Raw genomic sequence first — 20,033 nt, forward strand, 5'->3', positions numbered from 1 at the left:
AGATTAAGGGGTCATATCTGGAGAATAAAATTAAGGGATGGGAGAGGATTATACTAGGAGAAGAAGAAAGGGAGAGGTAGAATGGGGTAAATTATCTCACAAAAAACCAGAAAAGAAAAGGGTCTTACAGTGGAGGGGAAACGGGGGAAGGTGAGAGGGAAAGAGTGAATCTTATTCTCATAGGATTTGGCTTAAGGAGGGAATGACATACACATTCAATTCGATATGGAAATCTGTCTTACCCTATAGGAAAATAGGGGGAGAAGGGGACAAGAGAGCAGGGGGATGACAGAGAGGAGGGCAGATTGGGAAAGGGGGTAAATTAGAAGCAAATACTTCTGAGGAGGGACAGGGTCAAAAGAAAGAACAGAATAAATAGGGGGGCAGGATAGGATTGAGGGAAATAGAGTTAGTTTTTCACAACATGTCTACTATGGAAGTGTTTTGCATAACTGCACATGTATAACCTATATTGAGTGGCTTGCCTTTTCAATGAGGGTGGGTGGGGAGGGAAGAAGGGAGAAAATTTAGAACCCAAAGTTTTAAAAACATGTTTAAAAAAATGTTTCCACATGCAACTGGAAAATAAGAAATACAGGAAATGGGGTACAGAAGTCTATCCTGCCCTACAGGAAAACAGAAGGAGAAGGGGATGAGAGAAGAGGTTGGGGGGAGAGATAGAAGAGAGGGCAGACTAGAGGAAGAGGTATTCAGAATGCATGCCATCTTGGGGTGGGGGTAGGGGCAAGATGGGGTGAAAATTTGGAACTCAAAATCTTGTGGAAGTAAATGCTGAAAACTAAAAATAAAATAAATTTATATTTAATAAATAAATACAAATTTTAAAAAACCAAGTAAGAGAAGTAGAGGAAAAACTGGAAACAGAAATGAGGGTGATACAATAATCCTTCTTAAGCATCTCTCTGGTTATGCTACTCCTCTGCTCAAACATTGTCTGTGGCTCCCTAGTGCCTAACAAGGAAAGCTAAAACTTCTTTACAAGGCATTAAGAACCTCACTACAACTTTATTTCACTACCTGGGCAGTCCAATCTCAGGTCAACTTCACAGCCCTGTCCTCTGCCCCTCAAATGGCACTTTCCTGCTGTTACTCATGCCATCCCTAATGCCTGAACTGTCTTCCTTCCCTTACCATCTTGCTGAATTTCTACCCATGATGTGAAGCCCAATTAAAACGCCACCTCCCCGATGAAACTTTCCAAGACCCCTCATAGTACCTCAGCTCTCACTAACTTTGTACCTCTCTAAAGCCTATGTAATCCTGTGTATTACAGTTACCTGTGTTCGTCTTATCCCTCCCTAGACAGCTGGCTGTTCTCCCTCCACCACAGTGCTCTACACACTGGGGTGTTCAATAACCGTTTGCTGGAGTAAAGCCATGTCTAAAAATGACAATAAAATCAATCTAAGCACCTAAGAGCAGGACAGTGCTAGGAAAATAACAAATCCTGCCACAAAGCCAAGAGGCCTTCTTCTCCACATTCCCTGGCTCCATGGGCCAGGCTTGGGATCAGGCTTGCTTAAAGACAAGATGAAAATGACTCAGACTGTTGAGAGGGTTTCTGGGTTGCCCAGCTCCAAAAAGGTGAAGGGGCCTGTTTGGTCAAATGGTTTTTGGCTACTGGCTCCATAAAGCAGCCCAGCCTATCTACAGGACTTCCCCTGGGGGTGACTTTCTCTGAAATAAATACCAATAAAAAAAGAGAGGGAGGGCAGAGGACAGAAAAAAGAAACCCCAGATTTCTGTGTTGGATCTACAGAAAACTCACTACTCTACACTGAGTGTGGTCCTCTTTGGAAAAATGCAGGCAGTAATATCAAATGGCATGCTATTATAGGGGGCCTGAGAGTCCTGTGCTAGAAGGTAAAAATCCCCGACAAGACAGGGAGGCAGAGAAGGGGGAAGGGTATTCAGGTTTGTTATTCTAGTGCCTTTCATTAGCCTGGGATGGTTGGCAAAACACTCGTTTTAAAGGAAAAGGAATAGAACACTTCTTCCTTTAGAGGCATTACTGTCGACCAAAGGGAACCTTACAAGGCAAGATTAAACACAACTAGGTCAGACACACCGCCAACAATTGTCAATTCAGAATGCATGCCATCTTGGGGTGGGGGTAGGGGCAAGATGGGGTGAAAATTTGGAACTCAAAATCTTGTGGAAGTAAATGCTGAAAACTAAAAATAAAACAAATTTATATTTAATAAATAAATACAAATTTTAAAAAATCAAGTAAGAGAAGTAGAGGAAAAACTGGAAACAGAAATGAGGGTGATACAATAATCCTTCTTAAGCATCTCTCTGGTTATGCTACTCCTCTGCTCACAAAGGAGGGGGAGACAGTTATCAAGTGTGGCAGAAAGGTCCATAGAAAGAGCTAGGAGGAGATTTTGAGGAGTTGACTGGATTCCTGGTATGAATTCCAGAGATGAACAGTCTTTCTATAGGTACAGGGAGGGTTTCAGGGTCATTGATTACAGTAGCTAAAAGCTTATTTACAATTCAAAGAGCAGCTGTGGAGACCACCTGCTATACTGTACTCCAAGTCCAGTTTGCCTGAGGGAGCCCTGAGTCACATACCTTTATAGCCTGGACGGCCAATTTTCACAAACTTCTTCACTTCCACTTTGACTTTCTCTGGGGCTGGCTGGGCTGGAGCCTCCTTGGCTTCTTTGGCTGCTCTCCGAGCCCTAAGGTCAACCACAACAAAGAGTTAGTGACGCGCCGTGTCTCTAAGTTGTCTGAAGGGGAGATTCTCTTATTGTAGCAAAAAGGGTACTGAACTAGGGGCCAGGAGGCCTGGGTTCTAGTTTGGCTCCGTCACCTTCTTGCTCTGTGGCCCCCCCCTTCCCCAGCTCTCAATTTATCATCCATGGGGATCTCATTTCACCTCATCTAGAAACTAGAACAATCATCCAACTTGTTTTGCCTGCTTCAAAGGGGTATAGTGAGGATGGAATGAGAGTTGGAAAGAAGTTCAGAGGTCATCTAGCCCCAAATCCTTCACTAGGTTGGAAACTGAGCCTAAAGAGATTCAAAAACGTGCTCAAGTAACAGAGTCAGGTTCTCCGGCTTTACCATCTAGCTCTCTTCCTACCATACCACAAATATACGGCAAAGAGTTGTGTGAAGTGTAAATCTTCATGTACATAAAGGATTGCAACAACCACTCACTCACATTTATGGAGCAGCTAACCAAGTGACTGCCTTGGCAACCCTGACAGGTGGGCATTATGCTGGGGGGCTATGACTCTCCAAGATCACAGAGCTGATCAGTGGCAAGACTATGAGTCTTTTTTCCACATCATCACTGCTGCCTCTCAGATATTCTATCTTCCTTCCTCACCTCAGGGTCCTAAGTTATGACAATCAAAATGGAGTACCCCTGGCTGTGACAGCTCTCAACTCTGGGATCTTCTCCAAGGCTTTGCAAGCAGGAGAGATTCACCACATGCCTGCTGCCTTCACTCATATCAACCAGTTCCTCTGCTTGTGGATATATGGACAGCTCAGGTAGAGGGACAAGAATTCTAACAACCTAAAAAATGGACTCAGTTGGCTTCAAACAACATTTTGACACATACCTTAAAACAATGGTTCTCAAACTTTCTGTAGTAGTAGCAGAAACACTTTAAACAAAATTCAGTGGAACCCTTGGACCCATGGGTGTCCTCCAAGGCTCTGTCCTAGGCCCTCATCTCCTCTACCTCTACGCTATTTCATTTGGTGATCTCAGTTCCTAGGGATTAAATTATCAACTCTATGAAGATGATTCTCAGATTTACCAAGTCCTAACCCTCTATCCTGGCCTCTTGTCCCACATTTCAAACTGCCCCTTGGACATCTTGAACTATATATTCCAGACACTTTAAACTCAATGTGCTCAAAACTGAACTCATTATCTTTACTCTCAACCCCTCTCCTCCTCCTAACTCCCCTCTTACTGTCAAGGGTCCCACCATCCTCCTCGTCACCCTAGCTCACAATCTAGGTGACACCTTTTAACTCCTCACTGCCTCTTATCCTTATATCCAATCTGCTGCCAAGGAGTATCAATTTGACGTCTGTAACATCTCTTACGAACCCTCCCTTCTCTCCTCTGACACTGCTACCACTCCCTACCTAGCCTATTGTAATAGGCTGCTTGGTGGTCTCCCTATGACAAGTATCTCCTGGGCCATCATCAGCTCAGCTATCAAAATGGTCTTCCTAAAGTGCAGGTCTGACCATGTCATCTCCCTACTCAATAAACTCCAGTGGCTCCCTATTAAGTCTAGGATCAAATATAAAACCTGTTTGGCATTCCAAGCCCTTCACAACCTGGCTCTCCTCCTCCCTTTCTTGTCTTCCTCCACTGCTGATGATGAAATTCCATCCAGTGACACTGACCTCATGCCTATCTCCTGCACAAGACCCTCGGAACTCCCTGCATCTCCATCGGCTGTCCTCCATGCCTGGAATCTTCCACCTCTTTACCACTGGCTCTAGAGCTCTCCAGCTTCTTTCATGTCTCAACTAAAATCATACCTTCTGCAAGTCTTTCTGGTCCCACTTAATGCTAGGGCCTTTCCACTAAGATTATCTCCACTTCAGCCTGTACATATCTTGTTTGGACCATGGTTGTGTGTGTGTCGTCCTTCAGAAGAACGTGAGCCCCTTGAAGCCTGAGACTGTTTTGTCTTTCTTGTCACTCCCAGCATTTATCACACTGCCTGGCACTTACTAAGCACTTAATAAATGCTTGCTAACTAAAACCTCTTAAAATGATTTTTAAATGCTCATTACTAGAACTTTGGTACTGTTGTACTAAATAACATATGAACAATAACTTTAAAAACTTTAAGCCCTAGCCTTTAAATTAAAAAAAAAAAAACAACCCACAAACCTTTATTTTCAACTTTTTTTCCCCAGATTTAGACAAATTATAAGCAACTTAGTAAAAAAAGATGTGACTAAAATGATCAGTAAGTATTTTTTAACTTTACCACTACACATGCTGACTCATAACAATTTTCACTTCCCTTTTGACTTACATAAACCAACATTCCGGCCTGGTTTAGTTCATCATAGTTTCATTTGTTTCTGAAAGTTGTTTCAACTTTCAAGTTGTTTCTGCATTTACTGTTTTATTTATAAATTTCTTCGTAATTTTACTATAACCAAAGAACTTTTTTTTTAAATTGGCTCCACAGCACATCAGGATAAACCTGATGTAACTATTTAAAAGTAAATGTGATTCTGCCAACTTCCTTTTCCATCCATTCATCTAACTCAGCCTATGCTTTCTCTGAGCTCTTAAGGCACAGTAAAATTTCACACAGCTTGCTCAGCTGGTCCATGGGCACCTTCTTTGTTTCCATCTATGTGCAACCATGCAAAGTGCTGAACTGCACAAAGAACTGGGAACAAAGAGAAAGATGATCAGCTGGGCACAGCTAACTACACTTTGGTGTATGAATGATGGAAAATCATTACTATGATGAATACAGAAGAGAAACACGGGAAAATGTAAACTGATGAAGAGTAAAGGAAGCAGAACCAGGGAAACAACACGTACAAAGTAACTGAAAGAACATAAGTGAAATGCTCTGCAAATCTAACGGCCAAGCTTGACCCCAAAGAAGAAATCAAAGACGACCCCTCCTCCCCTGCTCCTGACCCTGCATAAAACCTCAGACAACGCTTTCCATGTGTTGGTTAGTTTTGCTCAATTGTCTTCTTCCTCTTTTTTTCCTTCTTTATTTTAAGAAATAGCTCTCTGGGATAAGGTGAGGTGGGGAAAGGGTATTAGGGGAACTATAGGTGATCTAAAAATAAGATACAGCAATAAGAATTTATTTTTAAAAAAAATACAAATCTAAATTAGAGACAGTTAATATTGCTTTTGTATTTCTCTGATATTTTGAAATTTGGCACTCAAGTTACATCCATGGCTATTTGTTTCACTGCCAGACAATTAACAGTTTTACTTTCTTGTGACTCTTTATTATCCTCACTTTCCCCAATTATCTATAATGGGTATGCAAAAAAAAATTAATAAAAGAAAAAATTACCACACAACACTAAGAGTAAAAATACACACTTCATTATATATATTTTGATTGAGACAAACTGTTTGACATGAGACATTATTGGAGACAAATAGTGACTGCTTCCACAGCAATCTACTGCTTGAGGGCAGTTTTTGTATGAAGAATGGTTTACGTTTTTTAATTACAACATACCTGTTTAAAAACATAAAAACCATTCTCTGCAGTCCTATAGTTTGTCAGCCCCTGTTCCAGACCAACAGTAAGAAACTTTATTAGTTATATAACCAATTGAGCCTAATTTCCAACTAATTTTCCATTTTCTTTCCACATTGAATGACCATAAGAATAAAGTTTTGGGGCTGTGTTTATCTGTAGCTATTTGTCTTTTTCATAGAATCCCATGAATGCTTTAATTCAAGGAACAGTACCTTAAATAAAAGCAGAGCGTTTCAAAACAGCACTTTGAATACCAAATAACCAAGCTGAAAGAGATGTGGTGACACTCAGCCAGTCAATAAACATTTATTAAATGCCTACACCTTACTAAAGCCCAGGGGATACACAAAAGAGACATCCCTGCCCTCAAAGAGCTAACAACCTGACAGATGAAACAATTAGCAAATCAATATGTACTACAAACAAGTTACACCCACGATAAAAAGGAAATAATTAACAGAGGAAAGGCACTAGAATTAGTAGGTGTTGAGAAAGGCTTCTCATAAAAGGCGGAATTTTTTGGTTGGGACTTAAAGGAAGACAGGGAAGTTGGTAGGTGGAAATAAGTACAAGTAACCAATAATTCAACATCAGGTCCCTAAAGATTATTATTTTAAATACTTACAAATTTGTTTGATGCTTTTTTCCTTGAGTATGCGCCAAGTAGCTTCCCTAGGGGGAAAACACACCAAAGAAATTAGGGTAAGTTAAAGTATAAGAAGTTTCACAGAATCAAAACACAAGAGAATGGGATCTCAGTAATCACACAGTTCAAATGCTAGCCCAAGTGTGAATCCTGCTTACAACATGACTGGAAAAGTCCCCTCGCTCTGCTGAAAGACCTCTAGTGACAAGAGATGCCCCCTCTCCTTCCTAAAGTAAACCAAATCGGTATGTTATTGGAGAGCTCTAACTAGAGATTTCTTATAATGGGCTGAAATCCTACTACCCTTTTAAATTCCACTCACCAGTCTGTCCTCCAAAGTCCAGCTGAACAAATTTAATTCCTTTCTCACTTGACAGATTTTCCAATATTTAAAGACAATGTACATCAACCCCTCACACACACCTCCACTCCCACTTCCTCTAGCTAAGGGTCTTCAGTTCCTTTAACTGATATAGTCTGTCTGAGGCCTGTTGTCCAGTCTTCCTCCTCCTAATCCTAGATGCCCTCCTCTGCTCTACCTGGTCCCTGCCCAGAGCAGGATACAATACCACAGACAGGCTCTGAAAAGGAAAGAGTTCCATATGACCATCATTCACAGATATTAACTTGCTATGAATACAGTCTAGGACCACATCAGCTTTTTTTAGGTGCCAAAACACATTGTTGAGTTTTATGAAAATTTCAGTTTGCTAAAACTCCACATGAAACTACCGAGTCATACTTCCTATCCTGTACAACTGATTTTCTGAACCAAAGCACAGCAGGACTTTATATTTAACCCTATTACATTTCATTTTATTAGCTTCAACCTATTATTCTAACCTGCTGAGTTTATTTTGGACATCAACTGTGTTGTCTACCAGATTATCTAACTCTAGTCGTGTGTGTGTGTGTGTGTGTGTGTGTGTATGTATGTATGTATATGTATGTATGTGTGTGTGTGTATATATATATAAATATATATATATATATACACACACACACACACACACACACACACACACACACACACACACACACACACACATAGGAAGATACTTTGATTTGTCCATTTGGAACTAAATGGATACAAGAGGAGAAGAGGAGGGAGGAACAGTTTTTATTTATGTCACTTCATGTTTTTCAGGCTTCTAAGAACCATCAATGAGCTCACAAACACTGGCTAGCTAACTTCAATTAACACTGCAAATGCGACTCATATTCCTGAGCATTCTGCAGACTGGCTGCAGAACACTTGCTCGGTTTTTTCAAACTTCAGAGGGATGAGGGAGATGATGTTCTTACACTCAGCCCTTGAGGAATGTCTGCCCAGGTTTCACCTCACCATGCAGGCATACCTCAGTATTCAGAAGCTGCCTTCTCATGACCCCCCAGGAATTCTACTTCTGATCATAGGAAAAACCCACAGAGGTTAAAGGCAGCATAGGACTACAGGTACTATCGTCCTCAATTTCTTTCGTTGTTCAGTCCTTTCTGATTCTTCATGACTCCGTTTGGAGTTTTCGTGGCAAAGATACTGGAATGGTTTGCCATTTCTTTCTCCAGCTCATTTTATAGACAAGGAAACTGAGGCAAAGAAGGTTAAGTGACTTGCCCTGGGTCACATGGCTACTGTTTGAGCCCAGAGCCAACATAACTCACCTCATTGTTGTGAAGTGTTAAGCAGAGTTTGCATTCATAGGAACCTAAATGGTTCTTCATAAAGTATGGATCCTAGAAAAGTAAAAATATAATTCATGTTAATGAAATGAAAACCACAGACACAATAACATGCTTGATATTATCAGAAGGGTTGTTCTGGGGCAAAAAAAGCAGCAGCCTGTGACAATTACTACTGTCTTTGCTCATGTTCCTGCCTGAAATAACACACAGCCCTTACAGAATGGAAACTATAGGAAAAATCCTTCTTTTACTAGGCACTCAGAAGTAAGACTCATTATATTCTTTGGATGTGTGAGAGAGCTCTTAATGAAGTCACTGGAGTGCATATGCGCACGTGAGCACACGCGCGCGCGCACACACACACACACACACACACATATGACAGTGTGACCCCAAAGACCTGTACAATTTGGAGGAGGAAGGCAGGGAGAAAGAGTTTCTTTTTTTGCCTTTAAGCCTTTAATGGGAGAACTTTTCTGATTCCTAGGGATGGCCACTGCCCTCTCCTGTCAAAGAGAGAGATGAACGTGGCCAAGAAGGTTGAGAATTAGTTAAACTAAAAACTTCTTAAAAGTCAATTCAATTTAACATTTGTTATTTTGGTACATGAAACTTTGCTAGGTGCTGAGGACACAAAGACCCCCATCCCTTAAAGCAGTTCCTATTCTCAAGGACCTTACATCTGAGAGACAGGGATAAGGGGAGGGAGCTTTGGTGTACAGTGAGGAGTAGCTCATTCTATTAGGGGAAAGTAAAGATATTAAACTTGATTATTAAATTGATCATCATTTTATAGACTGCTATTCTTTGAAAGAGATCGAGGTATCAGGAAACATGCTTTCATAAAAAAAGACATTAAAGAACCATAGATTCTGGAACTGAAGTTAGAAGAGATTATCTTGTCTCACCTCTAGAAAGACAAGATATTATTTCCTCCATTTTAGAGAAGAGGTGATCAAATCTAAAAAGGCAATGCGACCTGCCCACATTCACACTGCACACATACTAAGTATCCTGAAGTGTCATGAGAATATAACAGGCCATGTCAGTGGCAGACGTTGAGACACATAGTGAAATGGAATGAATATGGAGAAGAAACTGTCACATGCTACTACTTAGGCTGTCATGGACCTAAAACAAAGGAAAACCACAATTCAACCCTGATATCCTCTTCTTCAATTTTGTACTGGCATTTTGCTAGAACTTGTTTCATTTTTAAAAGGCTTAAGATGTTGTCTGTCCTGTTCCTAACCTTTACCTCAATCTTTCACTGCAATCAATAAGGTCATACAATTTTAGGGGCTGGAAGAAAACTTTAGTGGGTAATCTTGTCAAGCCTCTCATTTTTATGGTTGAAGAAAACTGAGAAGGAAAGAGGTTAATTTGTCCAAGATAAGCAATGAAGCTGGAACCAGAACTCCAGCCTCCTGACTCCTAGCTTTCAATATAACGTGCTGCTTCTCAAAAGGCAGAGTACAAGGGGATATGGGATGGGGGGGTGGGATAGGGAGAGCTCTATGTTGTTCTTGTTTGTTCTTCGTTCTCAAAGAGGACCATGATATCAGGGAGGTGATGGCCTGAACTACAAGGGAACTGGATTTAAGTGAGGGAGGGCTGTGCAAAGTCACCAGCCTCACTCTGTCCTCCAGAGCCATCTGGGTCTAGTGGCAAGATATAGCTCAAGAGGACCAGAAATGGCTCCCGGGAGAGTTCTAACCTACCAATCTGAGATAATGTATCAAGTTCTAAAAATTAAGGCAGCCAGATGGTTTCCTTTAACTAAGAAACGACTGAATTTTACCTTGTTGATATCAATCGTTTCAAGAGCCAGTTGTCGGAGCCGTTCTCTTCTATCTCGGTTACTCTCAGACGATGAAGCCACCCCACCGCTCCCAGTCTTGCCCCCAGGCCGATGCTGAAAATCCATGGTGATGGTCTTTGTACTTCAGTGCACTGAGGAAAGAAATCTGCAAAACAAGACTGGAAGAGAGGACCATTAACCCAGGGCAAAAGCTGTAAATTTCAGAAATTTAACAAATACACCCCCATCCCAGTTTGGGATTCAACATATAAACACACAGTACGCCAATGACAAAAGCTGTCAATCACCAGAGGAGAAACGTATCCCTGCTCATGAAGAGCTTCTCTAAATCTAGCAGGAGTCTGCCATACTCCCAATAATATGACTACATCACTTCCCTCATGCAAATTCTCCAAAGATCCCCCAACGCTGCCCCCTCAATATCAGGTTCAAACTTACTAAGTTAATAGAAAATTTCACTCACATATCCCACCCCCTTGTGAAGTCTGTCCTTGTCACTCCTTCCTCTGAATTCCTGCAGGACTTTTTGACAAGCTGCTTACCATCTATGGTCGGCACTGCTAATTAACTTTTTACATAGCTGAGTCTCCCCTCCCCCACACCCTCTTTATATGCTACCCACCCCACTTTAGAAAGGTCACATTTTGTTAATTCAAATTTGTCAATTCAAATATTTATTACATGCTTACTCTGTCCTCTGGATAGAAAAACACAACACAGTCCCTGATCTCAAGGAGCTGACATTCTTGGTAGGGGATAGGGAGTAAAATATATACCAGCATTAAGTAAAGTATTTGGTTTAAGAGAGGGAAAAGCTGAGGTAGCTAGGTGCACAGTGGATAGAGCACTGGCCCTGGATTCAGGAGGACCTGGGTTCAAATTCAGCCTCAAGACACATAGCACTTACTAGCTGTGTGATCCTGGGCAAGTCACTTAAACCCATTGCCTAACCAAAAAAACAAAAAAAGAGAGAGAGAGAGAGAGAGAGAGAGAGAGAGAGAGAGAGAGAGAGAGACAGAGACACAGAGACAGAGACAGGGAAAAGCACAAACAAGTCACAGTGAGGGAGTGGCAAAGAAAAGAATGGAGGGAAGGCTTCACAGAGGAAGGGGTAAAGTGCATAACAGGCATGGAGAACAGCTGGTGTAAAGGCAGAGACAGTGACAGCTAGAATTTATGTAGTGTTTTAAGGTATAAAAAGAGCTTGACATATATATTAACTCACAAAAGGCTTGGGAGGGAGGTGCTATTATTATTCCTATGTTACAGATGAGGAAACAGAGACACAACAGTTTAAGGTGTGTCTGAGGCAGGATTTGGCCTCAGGATTTCCTAACTCCAAGTCCTGTACCCTATCTATACATCACCTAAAATGACCTGCCTGGCTGAAACCAAATTGTGAAAGAGAATAATATGACTTGAAGATATAAGAGGTAGGTTGGAAATAGTTCATGTAGTGGTTTAAATGCCAGGCTCTTTCTATTTTATCCTGGAGGCAACAGAAAGCCACTGAAGATTTTCTGAGCAAAGGAATGACATAATAGCTGTATGCCTTAGAAAGGCACTTATTTCAGCAGCTGTGCAGAAGGTTGACGAAAAAGAAGAGAGCCTACAAAAGCAAGGAAACAAATTAGAAGGCTACTAAAATAGTCTAAATAAAAAGTGAACAGGACCAGCCTAAGGTTAGCTGGGTACGGGAAAAGAAGAGATAGAAGAAACACTGCGGACATCAGGTCAACAATACCTGGCAACTGAATTTTGAATAAAGGGACGACAGTACAGGACAAAGAAAAGTCAAAAGTGACTGAGGTTGTAAACCTAGATGTCTAGAAGAACGGGGGTTCCTGTAACAGAAAAAAGGGCATGAAAGAGAAAAGGAACAAATTTAGGAGAAAGATGATTCTATTTTATAGCTGGTGAATGTAAGTTAACAAGACATTTGGGTGAAAATTCAGCAGGCAGTTGGCGATGTACACACAAAATATACACATTAAGTATATGGGAGGGAGGGAGCACTAGCCAGTTGGGGAAAGAAGAAAGGCTTTATGGTACCTGAGCTGAATCTTGAAGGAAACTAGGATTCTAAGAAGTGGAGGTGAAGGAGAAATACATTCCAAACATGTAGAAACCCTTGAGAGCTGATGAACACATAGAAAAATCTGAAGAAAGAAGGCGGGAGGAGGTGCGGATGATGATCCGGCAAAGGAAACTGAGAAAGAAGTCACACAAGCAGGAGAAAAATCTGGATAGGACGAAGTGAGAAAGACTGGCCAAGAGAAGGGGATGGTCAGCAGGGTCAAAAGCAGTAGAAAGGTCGAGCAGGATGAGGACTTAGAAAAGGCTATTGGACCCAGCAGTTGTAAGATAACTGGTAACCTTGGACAGGGTCGTTTCAGTCAAGTGGTGCAGTCAGAAGTCAGATTAGAAAAGGCTGAGAAGTGGGAGGTGAGGAAGTGAAGGCAACAAGGATAGGTAGTTTTTTTCCTAGGAATGTGCTTGTGAACGGGTAAAGAGACAGAGGATGGGAACAGTCAAGTGAAGGAGGAGACCTGGGCATGTTTATATATAATAGGGAAGAAGCCAGTTGATAAGGAGAGATTAAAGATGAGAGGAACATGCTGGCTGACAGACTGATCTTCCCAAAGTGTAACTGCGATTGCTACCACCCCACAGGCCTACCCCAATGCCCCATTCAATCAATTCCAATGGCTCCTTATTGCTTTCAGGATCAAACACGAAATCCTCTACTTGGCTTATAAGCTTTCCATAACCTTGCTCTTTTAGTCTTCTCATACCTTAAACACCCCACATATTCTATAATCATGGGAGACTGGCCTCCAGGCTTGTGCCTCAAACAAGACACTCCATCTCTGACTGCTAGTGTTTTCACGGGCTGTCCCTCATGCCTGGAGTGCTCTCCCACCCCATCTCCATCTCCATATTTCCTTGGCTTCCTTCAAGTCTTAACTGAAGTCCTCTTCGCGTCTTGCCCAATTCCCCTTGCTGCTACTCTAGTCTCTTTCCTCTATTGATTATCTCTAATTTAACCTGTGTATATCTTATTTGTACAGAATTGCTTGCACGTTGTTTCCCCCATTAGACTGTGAGCTTCTCAAAGGCAGGGACTATCTCTTACCTTTCTTGGTATCCTCATCACTTCACCCAGTGCCTGGCACACAGCAGGCACTTATAAATGCTCATTGACTAACATTTGCCTTGTTACTTTCCCTGCCAGAATCTAAGTAACAGCAGCCTCTCCATCTGCCTTGAACTGAACAAGAATGTGAGGTAAGCCTTCCTTTCTTGTGTTATCTCCCCCAATGAGAATGTAAGCTCCCCTTTACCACTGCATTCCAATGATTGATCTGGTAAGATGCCAACAGTGACAGGAGAGGATGGGAGCAAGGGCACAAGTAAAATGGCTGGACTTAGCAAGGGAAATGATCATCCCATCCTAGGAGACTACAGCAAGGAAGAGAGAACGGGGAATGACTTAATGAGACCTTAAAATGTGGGAAAGGAGAGAAGGATGGCTTCAGTTTTCTCATAAAGGTAGAAGGTAAAGTCATTCACTGACAGAGATGAAGGATCGGTGGTGTATATGGCTAGAGGACAGAGATGTTTAGAATAGTCAATGTATGGAGAATAAGCCAAGCAGGGAAGAATAAAAGGATTGCTTCAAAGCAGTAAAGACTCATTTGAGATGGCATAAATTTGGTAGCTGCAGAAAGGGGGTTATACCAAGGTATGGAGGAGAAGTCTGCTGGAGAGAAGAAATGTTCAATTCAATATTTATTAAGAACTTACTGTGTGCCAGGCACGGTGTTAAGTATTGGGGATAAAATAAGTAAGACAGCCCCTGCCCTCAAGAAGCTTACTAATGGGGCAAGACAATGACAAAGCAAAGCTGAAAGGGGAGGTAGGGTGGAAGGTGGGCAGCAGTAGGGCATGGTGTTCCATGGAGAAATGGGGGCTTCAACTCTACAGGGTCCTATGACAATGCAGGGCTAGCTCAATTTGTTTTCTCTCAAACACAGTGGGGAGAAGGAGCTGACCTAGCAAAGAGATAAACCAGACTGGATATCTGAGACTCGATACGTACCTAGCGATCAGGTCATACAGGGGACTGACTGAATTCACATGCCATGCCAATTCCTCTTTATTCCAACACAGCAGGGAATAATGTATACCATAAGATATACTGCATACACATGCATACACCTGAGCTCTGGGCAGGCCTGGGCTTTGAGGCCCTGAAGAGAGGGCTAGTGGCCTGATGCCTGGGCCCTAAAATGTTTTATTCATTCAGCAAACATTTATTAAGTACTTGCAATGTGCCAGGTACTGTAAAGGGATAAAGAGACTGGACCTGTAAGATAAAACGAAACATGTCCACTGACTTCAATGACCTCATATTCCACTGGAGTACTGTGGGGACACAATACAAAAAGTGCTCAATTAGAGAACCCCAAATAAGGGTTGGATTGATATAAGTTTGTTGTTGTTTTGAATCTTAAATGGCATATACACAGGGTGTCACACAAGTCTTAGTGGTGTTGTAAACTATTAAAGCTTTTAGCTGCACTAAGACTTGTGGGGCACCCTGTATGTATCCAAAGACCAATGTTTCTGTGGTGTTTTAAAGTTCACAAAGAACTTGTATCAATCAAGCAGGCAACAGATATGTATTATACACCTCTATGTGCCAAGCTAGGTGTTGGCACAATAAAGAAAAAGAAACAGCTCTTGCCCTTAAAGAGCTCACATTTGGACAGGGAAAACATGTACACTCCAAGTACATACAAAATACACATATACATACATACATACATGTATATGTATACCACTTACATTCATTTTTATTGGACCTATGACTTCATCAAGGAAAAATCTGCATTCTCTACCAATGAAGGGGGGCGTACCACAGAGATGGAGAAGTTAATATGTGGCAGAGGAAAAGCTTGAAACCAGGTCACCCTGGTTTTGAAGCTCTCTATCTTTTATGACACACTGCCTCTCCACATTAAAAAAAATACAAAATGCATATATACAAGACAATTTTTCAAAGGAGGGCACTAGCAGCTGGCGGGAAAATCAGGAAAAGGTGTCACAGAAGGTGACACTTGAGCAGAGCTTTGAAGGAAATCAAGGATTCAAAAAAGCAGAGATGAAGAAAGACAAACAACCCAGGAACTAAGAGATGAAACGTTATATATGAAGCACATAAAAAAATTTCTCGTGTGGCTAAGACCACAGAGTATGGGAAAGGAACCAACATATACTGTCTCTGGAAAGGGAGGTTGAAGCCAGGTTACCAAGACCCTTAAAGGCCAAAAAGACACAGTCAGCTTACTGAGGAATGATACATTCAGACCTTTGAGGCTCCTTCTGGCTTGATGATCCCATGATAAAATCACTTGCCATACTTTATTTTCCCTTCTGCTTTCTCCAAAATTACCAATGATCTATTAATTGCCCAATCTGGCAGATGGGGAAGAAATCTAGGATGGTAAAGGCTCTACAAGGATTGGTTAAAGGATATGGGAACATTTAAGCTGGAAAAGAGAAAATTTAGGGGGAAACAGGATAACTGCCCTGAAATATCTGAAAGGCTATTACAAGAAAGAAGTCGATTCATTCTGTTTGGTCCCAGAGAGCAGAACTGGGAATGGAAATCACAAGACAGATTCTGGCTTACAATTTATCAGCGCTATCCCAAAGCAGAGTCAGGTACCTTCAGAATTTTTTGTTCTCTCCTTCCTCGTCTTCAAACTAAAAGTAGATGCCCAAGGGTCAGCCCCAAGATCTCCTCTGACTGAAATTGTGTGAAAATCACATTGCTACCATGATGACCACAATGCTGACACTTAACACTAAGCCAAGATAAGGACCCAGTACAGTAAATAACAGCTTGGTCATCTGACTTGGGGTCAGGGCTTCAAGGATGTGGAAGAACTAGCCAGAGAAGCATAATACAAGCTGTCAGTAAGAGTTCTGAGAGGAAGAGATCAGTGTGGGATCTGGAAAGGTTTCATGTAGGAGGTGAGCTTAAGGAACTCAACCTATAGTTTAATCCTGTAGATTAAAAAATTGACAAGAATTTAATATGCATCTACTACATATGAGCCAGGCACTAAGGCAGGTGCTGGCATACAAAGGAAACAATTCACACTCTATAAGGGGAGGCAACATGTCCCACCTAAATATATAAGACTATATATAAAATAAAAACAAAGCATCTTCTTTGGTAGGAAGGGCACTAGGACCAGAAGGGAATTAGGAAAGGTTTCATGAAGAAGGTGGTGGTACTTGAGTTCAATCTTGAAGGAAATAAAAGACTTCAAGAAGTCAAGTCAGTCAGTCAACAAAGCATTAATTATGTGCCAGGCACTGTAAGTATTCAGGAAACAAAAGCAAAAAACTGTTGTCACTCTCAAGGATGTCACAATCTAGCAGGGAGATAGTTTAAGCAACTATGCATAAACAAGATAGAGAAGATAAATTTGAGAAAAAGCCTTTTTCAGTAACTGGCATTTTAGCTGAGACTTGAAGGAAGCCAAGAGGTGGAGGGAGAAGGACAATTTAGGCATGGGGACAGCCAGAAAAAATGCCCAGAGTCAGGACACAGGTCGCCTCATTCAAGGAATAGCAAGGTGCCCAGTGTCACTGGGGCGAGTACAGTTTAGGAAGACTAGAAAGGCACAAGGTAGCCAGGTTATGAACGCCACACACAGGCTTTTGTATTAGATGTGGCAGGTGATGGGGTACCACTGGAGTTTTGGATGTGCTGAGATGTCTAACAGACAGTTAGAAATTCCAATTTGGAAGTTAGAAGAGAAGTTGGAGCTTCATAAGCAGATCTAAGAGTCATCTTCATAGTGATAACTGAATACCTAGGAGGTGATGAAATAGTACAGAGAAAGAAAAGAGGGCCCAGCAGAGCCTTAGGGGACAGCCAGGGTTAGAGGGCACAGATTCAGCAAAGATTAAGCAAAGGAGACTGAGGAGTAGTCACCCAGGTAGGAGAACCAGGACACAGTAGAGCACCAAATCTAGAGGAAAATATCAAAGAGAAGAAAATTTGTCAAAGGCTACAGAGAGGTCTGGAAGGATGAGGATTGAGAAAAAGCCATGAGAGTCTACAATTAAAAAATAATTAGTATTAAAGCTAGCATTAATACACAGCTTTAAGATTTACAAGGGTGCTTTACAAGTACCTTATTTTATCTTCAAATCAACCCTGGGAGTAGGTAGCATTATAATCCCCATTTTACCAATCAGGAATTGAGGCAGGCAGAGATTAAGTAACTTGTACATACAGCTATTAAGACTCTAAGGTTGGGTTTTAATCAAGTCTTCCTATTTCCAGGGTCCAGTGCTCTATCCATTGTGCTACCTAACTTTTAAAGAGAGCAGTTTCATTGAATGAGGTAGGTGGGAGTGTACTTCAGGCATGAATGATAGCCAGTACAAGGGCATTACGTGTGAGGAAGAGCAAGAAGGTACCACAGAGCTCATGAAGGAGAGCAATGAATAGCGAGACTGGAAAGGCAGAGTGACAGTTGTAAAAGACTTTACATGACAGAGGGGTTTGTCTGATTCTAGAGACAATAAGGAAATCCCCGGGGCTGACGGACAAGACCATTTCCCTGCGTTAATGTACCAGGGCCCCCTTCAAATCACTCCTTTTCTAGTGAGTAGTGACATGATCAGACCTGCACTTTAAGAAGGTCACTCAGTGAAATAGAGGACTTTCAAGCATTCTTGATGAAAAGACCAGAGCTGAATAGAAGATCTGACTTTCAAATACAGGACTCAAGTGGAACATGAAGAGGTAAACAGGAAAGAGAAATCATAAGAAACTTTTTAAGATTGAACTGTTTACATTCCTGCATGGAAAGATGATATTTATAACTCATGAGACCTTTGTCAGTATTAGGGTAGTTGGAGGGAAAAAATTATATGTATGTATGTATGTAGATAGATAGATAGATAGAGGGCATAGGGTGAGTTGAATATTAAGGGGTCATATTTGAAGAATAAAATTAAAGAGATGAGAGAGGATTATACTCGGAGAAGAAGAAAGGGAGAGGTAAAATGGGGTAAATTATCTCACAAAAAAAAACCCACCAGAAAAGTCTCTTACAGTGGAAGAGAAAAGGGGGGGGAGGTGAGAGGGAATGAGTGAATCTTATTCTCATAGGATTTGGCTTAAAAAGGGAATAACATACACATTCAATTAGATATGGAAATCTGTTTTACCCTACAGGAAAATAGGGGGAGAAGGGGACAAGAGAGCAGGGGGGTGATAGAGAGGAGTGCAGATTGGGAAAGGGTTAGGGTTATACTTCTGAGGAGGGACAGGGTCAAAAGAAAGAATAGAATAAATGGGAGGGCAGGATAGGATTAAGGGAAATAGAGTTAGTTTTTCACAACATGTCTACTATGGACGTGTTTTGCATAACTGCACATGTACAATCTATATTGAGTTGCTTGCCTTTTCAATGAGGGGGTTGGGGAGGGAGGAAGAGAGAAAATTTGAAACCTAGAGTTTTAAAAGCATATGTTTAAAAAAATGTTTTCACATGCTACTGGGAAATAAGAAATACACGAAATGGAGTACAGAAGTCTATCCTGCTCTACAGGAAAATAGAAGGGGAAGGGGTTAAGAGAAGGGGAGAGAAGTAGAAGAGAGGACAGACTAGAGGAAGGGATATTCAGAATGCATGCCATCTTGGGGGTTGGGTGGAAGGGGGAGATGGGGTGAAAATTTGGAATTCAAAAACTTGTGGGAGTGAATGTTGAGAACTAAAAATAAATAAATTTATATTTTAAAAAAGCTATTGGAAAATCAACTTGGTGAGGTGTAGAAAAGGGAAAGTCAGCAAGTGTTTATTAGGTTTTTTCTATGTGCAAGGTGCTGAGAACAGCAAAGTAAAAATTACCCTCGTGGAACTTACACAGTACTGGGATGACTCAGAATACAGAAAATTAAATGCAAAATACTTAAATAGCAAATTTAAGTCTCCAGGAAGGAAGTTCACTAACACCGAGAAATCCACTGACAATGGTGGCAATCAGGAGGCCATGGCCTCCCACCAGCTCGGCCCAAGCTCTGGGACTCGAGGACTTTACCCGGCTGCCCCCTCTCCATCACAGTCTAGCAGAGACACCCCCCCCTCGCCCCGCCCCAGGCACGCCCCTCCCTGCGCAATCTCAGTCCAGTGTGCCCTCCCCTCTCCCTCCCTCCCAGGGCCACTCTCCCCACTAGCCCCCTCCGGTGCGCGCCCCCGCCGCCTACCTACAGGTGACCCGGGCTCGGGCGCGCCCCCGCTCCCCAGCGCCGATATCGGACCTTCACACGCCGAGACCCAGGCCTCAGGCCTCGCGGCCGCTTTCTCCTCCTCCTCCTCCTCCTCCCCTCGCCCCTCCTCCTCGTCGCGAGCCCCCCTGGACTCCAAAGGGTCTATTCCCGTCTCCTCACCGGCCTCCTCACAGAAATCCCAAGCGCCGGTCAGGACCAGCGCCACGAGCCCCTCCGCCGTTATCTGTACCGCCTGCTCGTCGTACCGACCCTCCACGCATGCGCGCCGCCGCCGCAGCTTCGACCTGCGCA

The 20,033-nt window shown here is 42.2% G+C and overlaps 1 protein-coding gene across 3 annotated transcripts in view; it reads right to left on the bottom strand.

Annotated features, from left to right (window-relative positions):
* The window catches only part of SF3A2 (splicing factor 3a subunit 2), a 31,026-nt gene extending 11,025 nt beyond the window's left edge, over window positions 1-20,001 (bottom strand). Inside the window, exons 1-5 of one of the 3 annotated variants that reach the window (XM_021008822.2) lie at window positions 19,902-20,001; window positions 10,397-10,575; window positions 8,575-8,646; window positions 6,892-6,938; window positions 2,599-2,708 (exon numbers count right to left, since the gene is read on the bottom strand). In XM_021008822.2, the coding sequence (XP_020864481.1) occupies window positions 2,599-2,708; window positions 6,892-6,938; window positions 8,575-8,646; window positions 10,397-10,522 (355 nt within the window). In that variant the 5' untranslated portion in view covers window positions 10,523-10,575; window positions 19,902-20,001. Of the gene's footprint in view, window positions 1-2,598; window positions 2,709-6,891; window positions 6,939-8,574; window positions 8,647-10,396; window positions 18,318-19,718; window positions 19,810-19,901 lie in introns of those variants that run through there. The other 2 variants (XM_021008823.2, XM_021008824.2) reach the window with 2 other exon arrangements.
* Between the last annotated feature and the right edge of the window lie 32 nt (window positions 20,002-20,033).

Source organism: Phascolarctos cinereus, unplaced genomic scaffold (assembly GCF_003287225.1).
Source record: "Phascolarctos cinereus isolate Bilbo 61053 unplaced genomic scaffold, phaCin_HiC Scaffold_4;HRSCAF=312, whole genome shotgun sequence".
NCBI classification, from domain to species: domain Eukaryota; kingdom Metazoa; phylum Chordata; class Mammalia; order Diprotodontia; family Phascolarctidae; genus Phascolarctos; species Phascolarctos cinereus.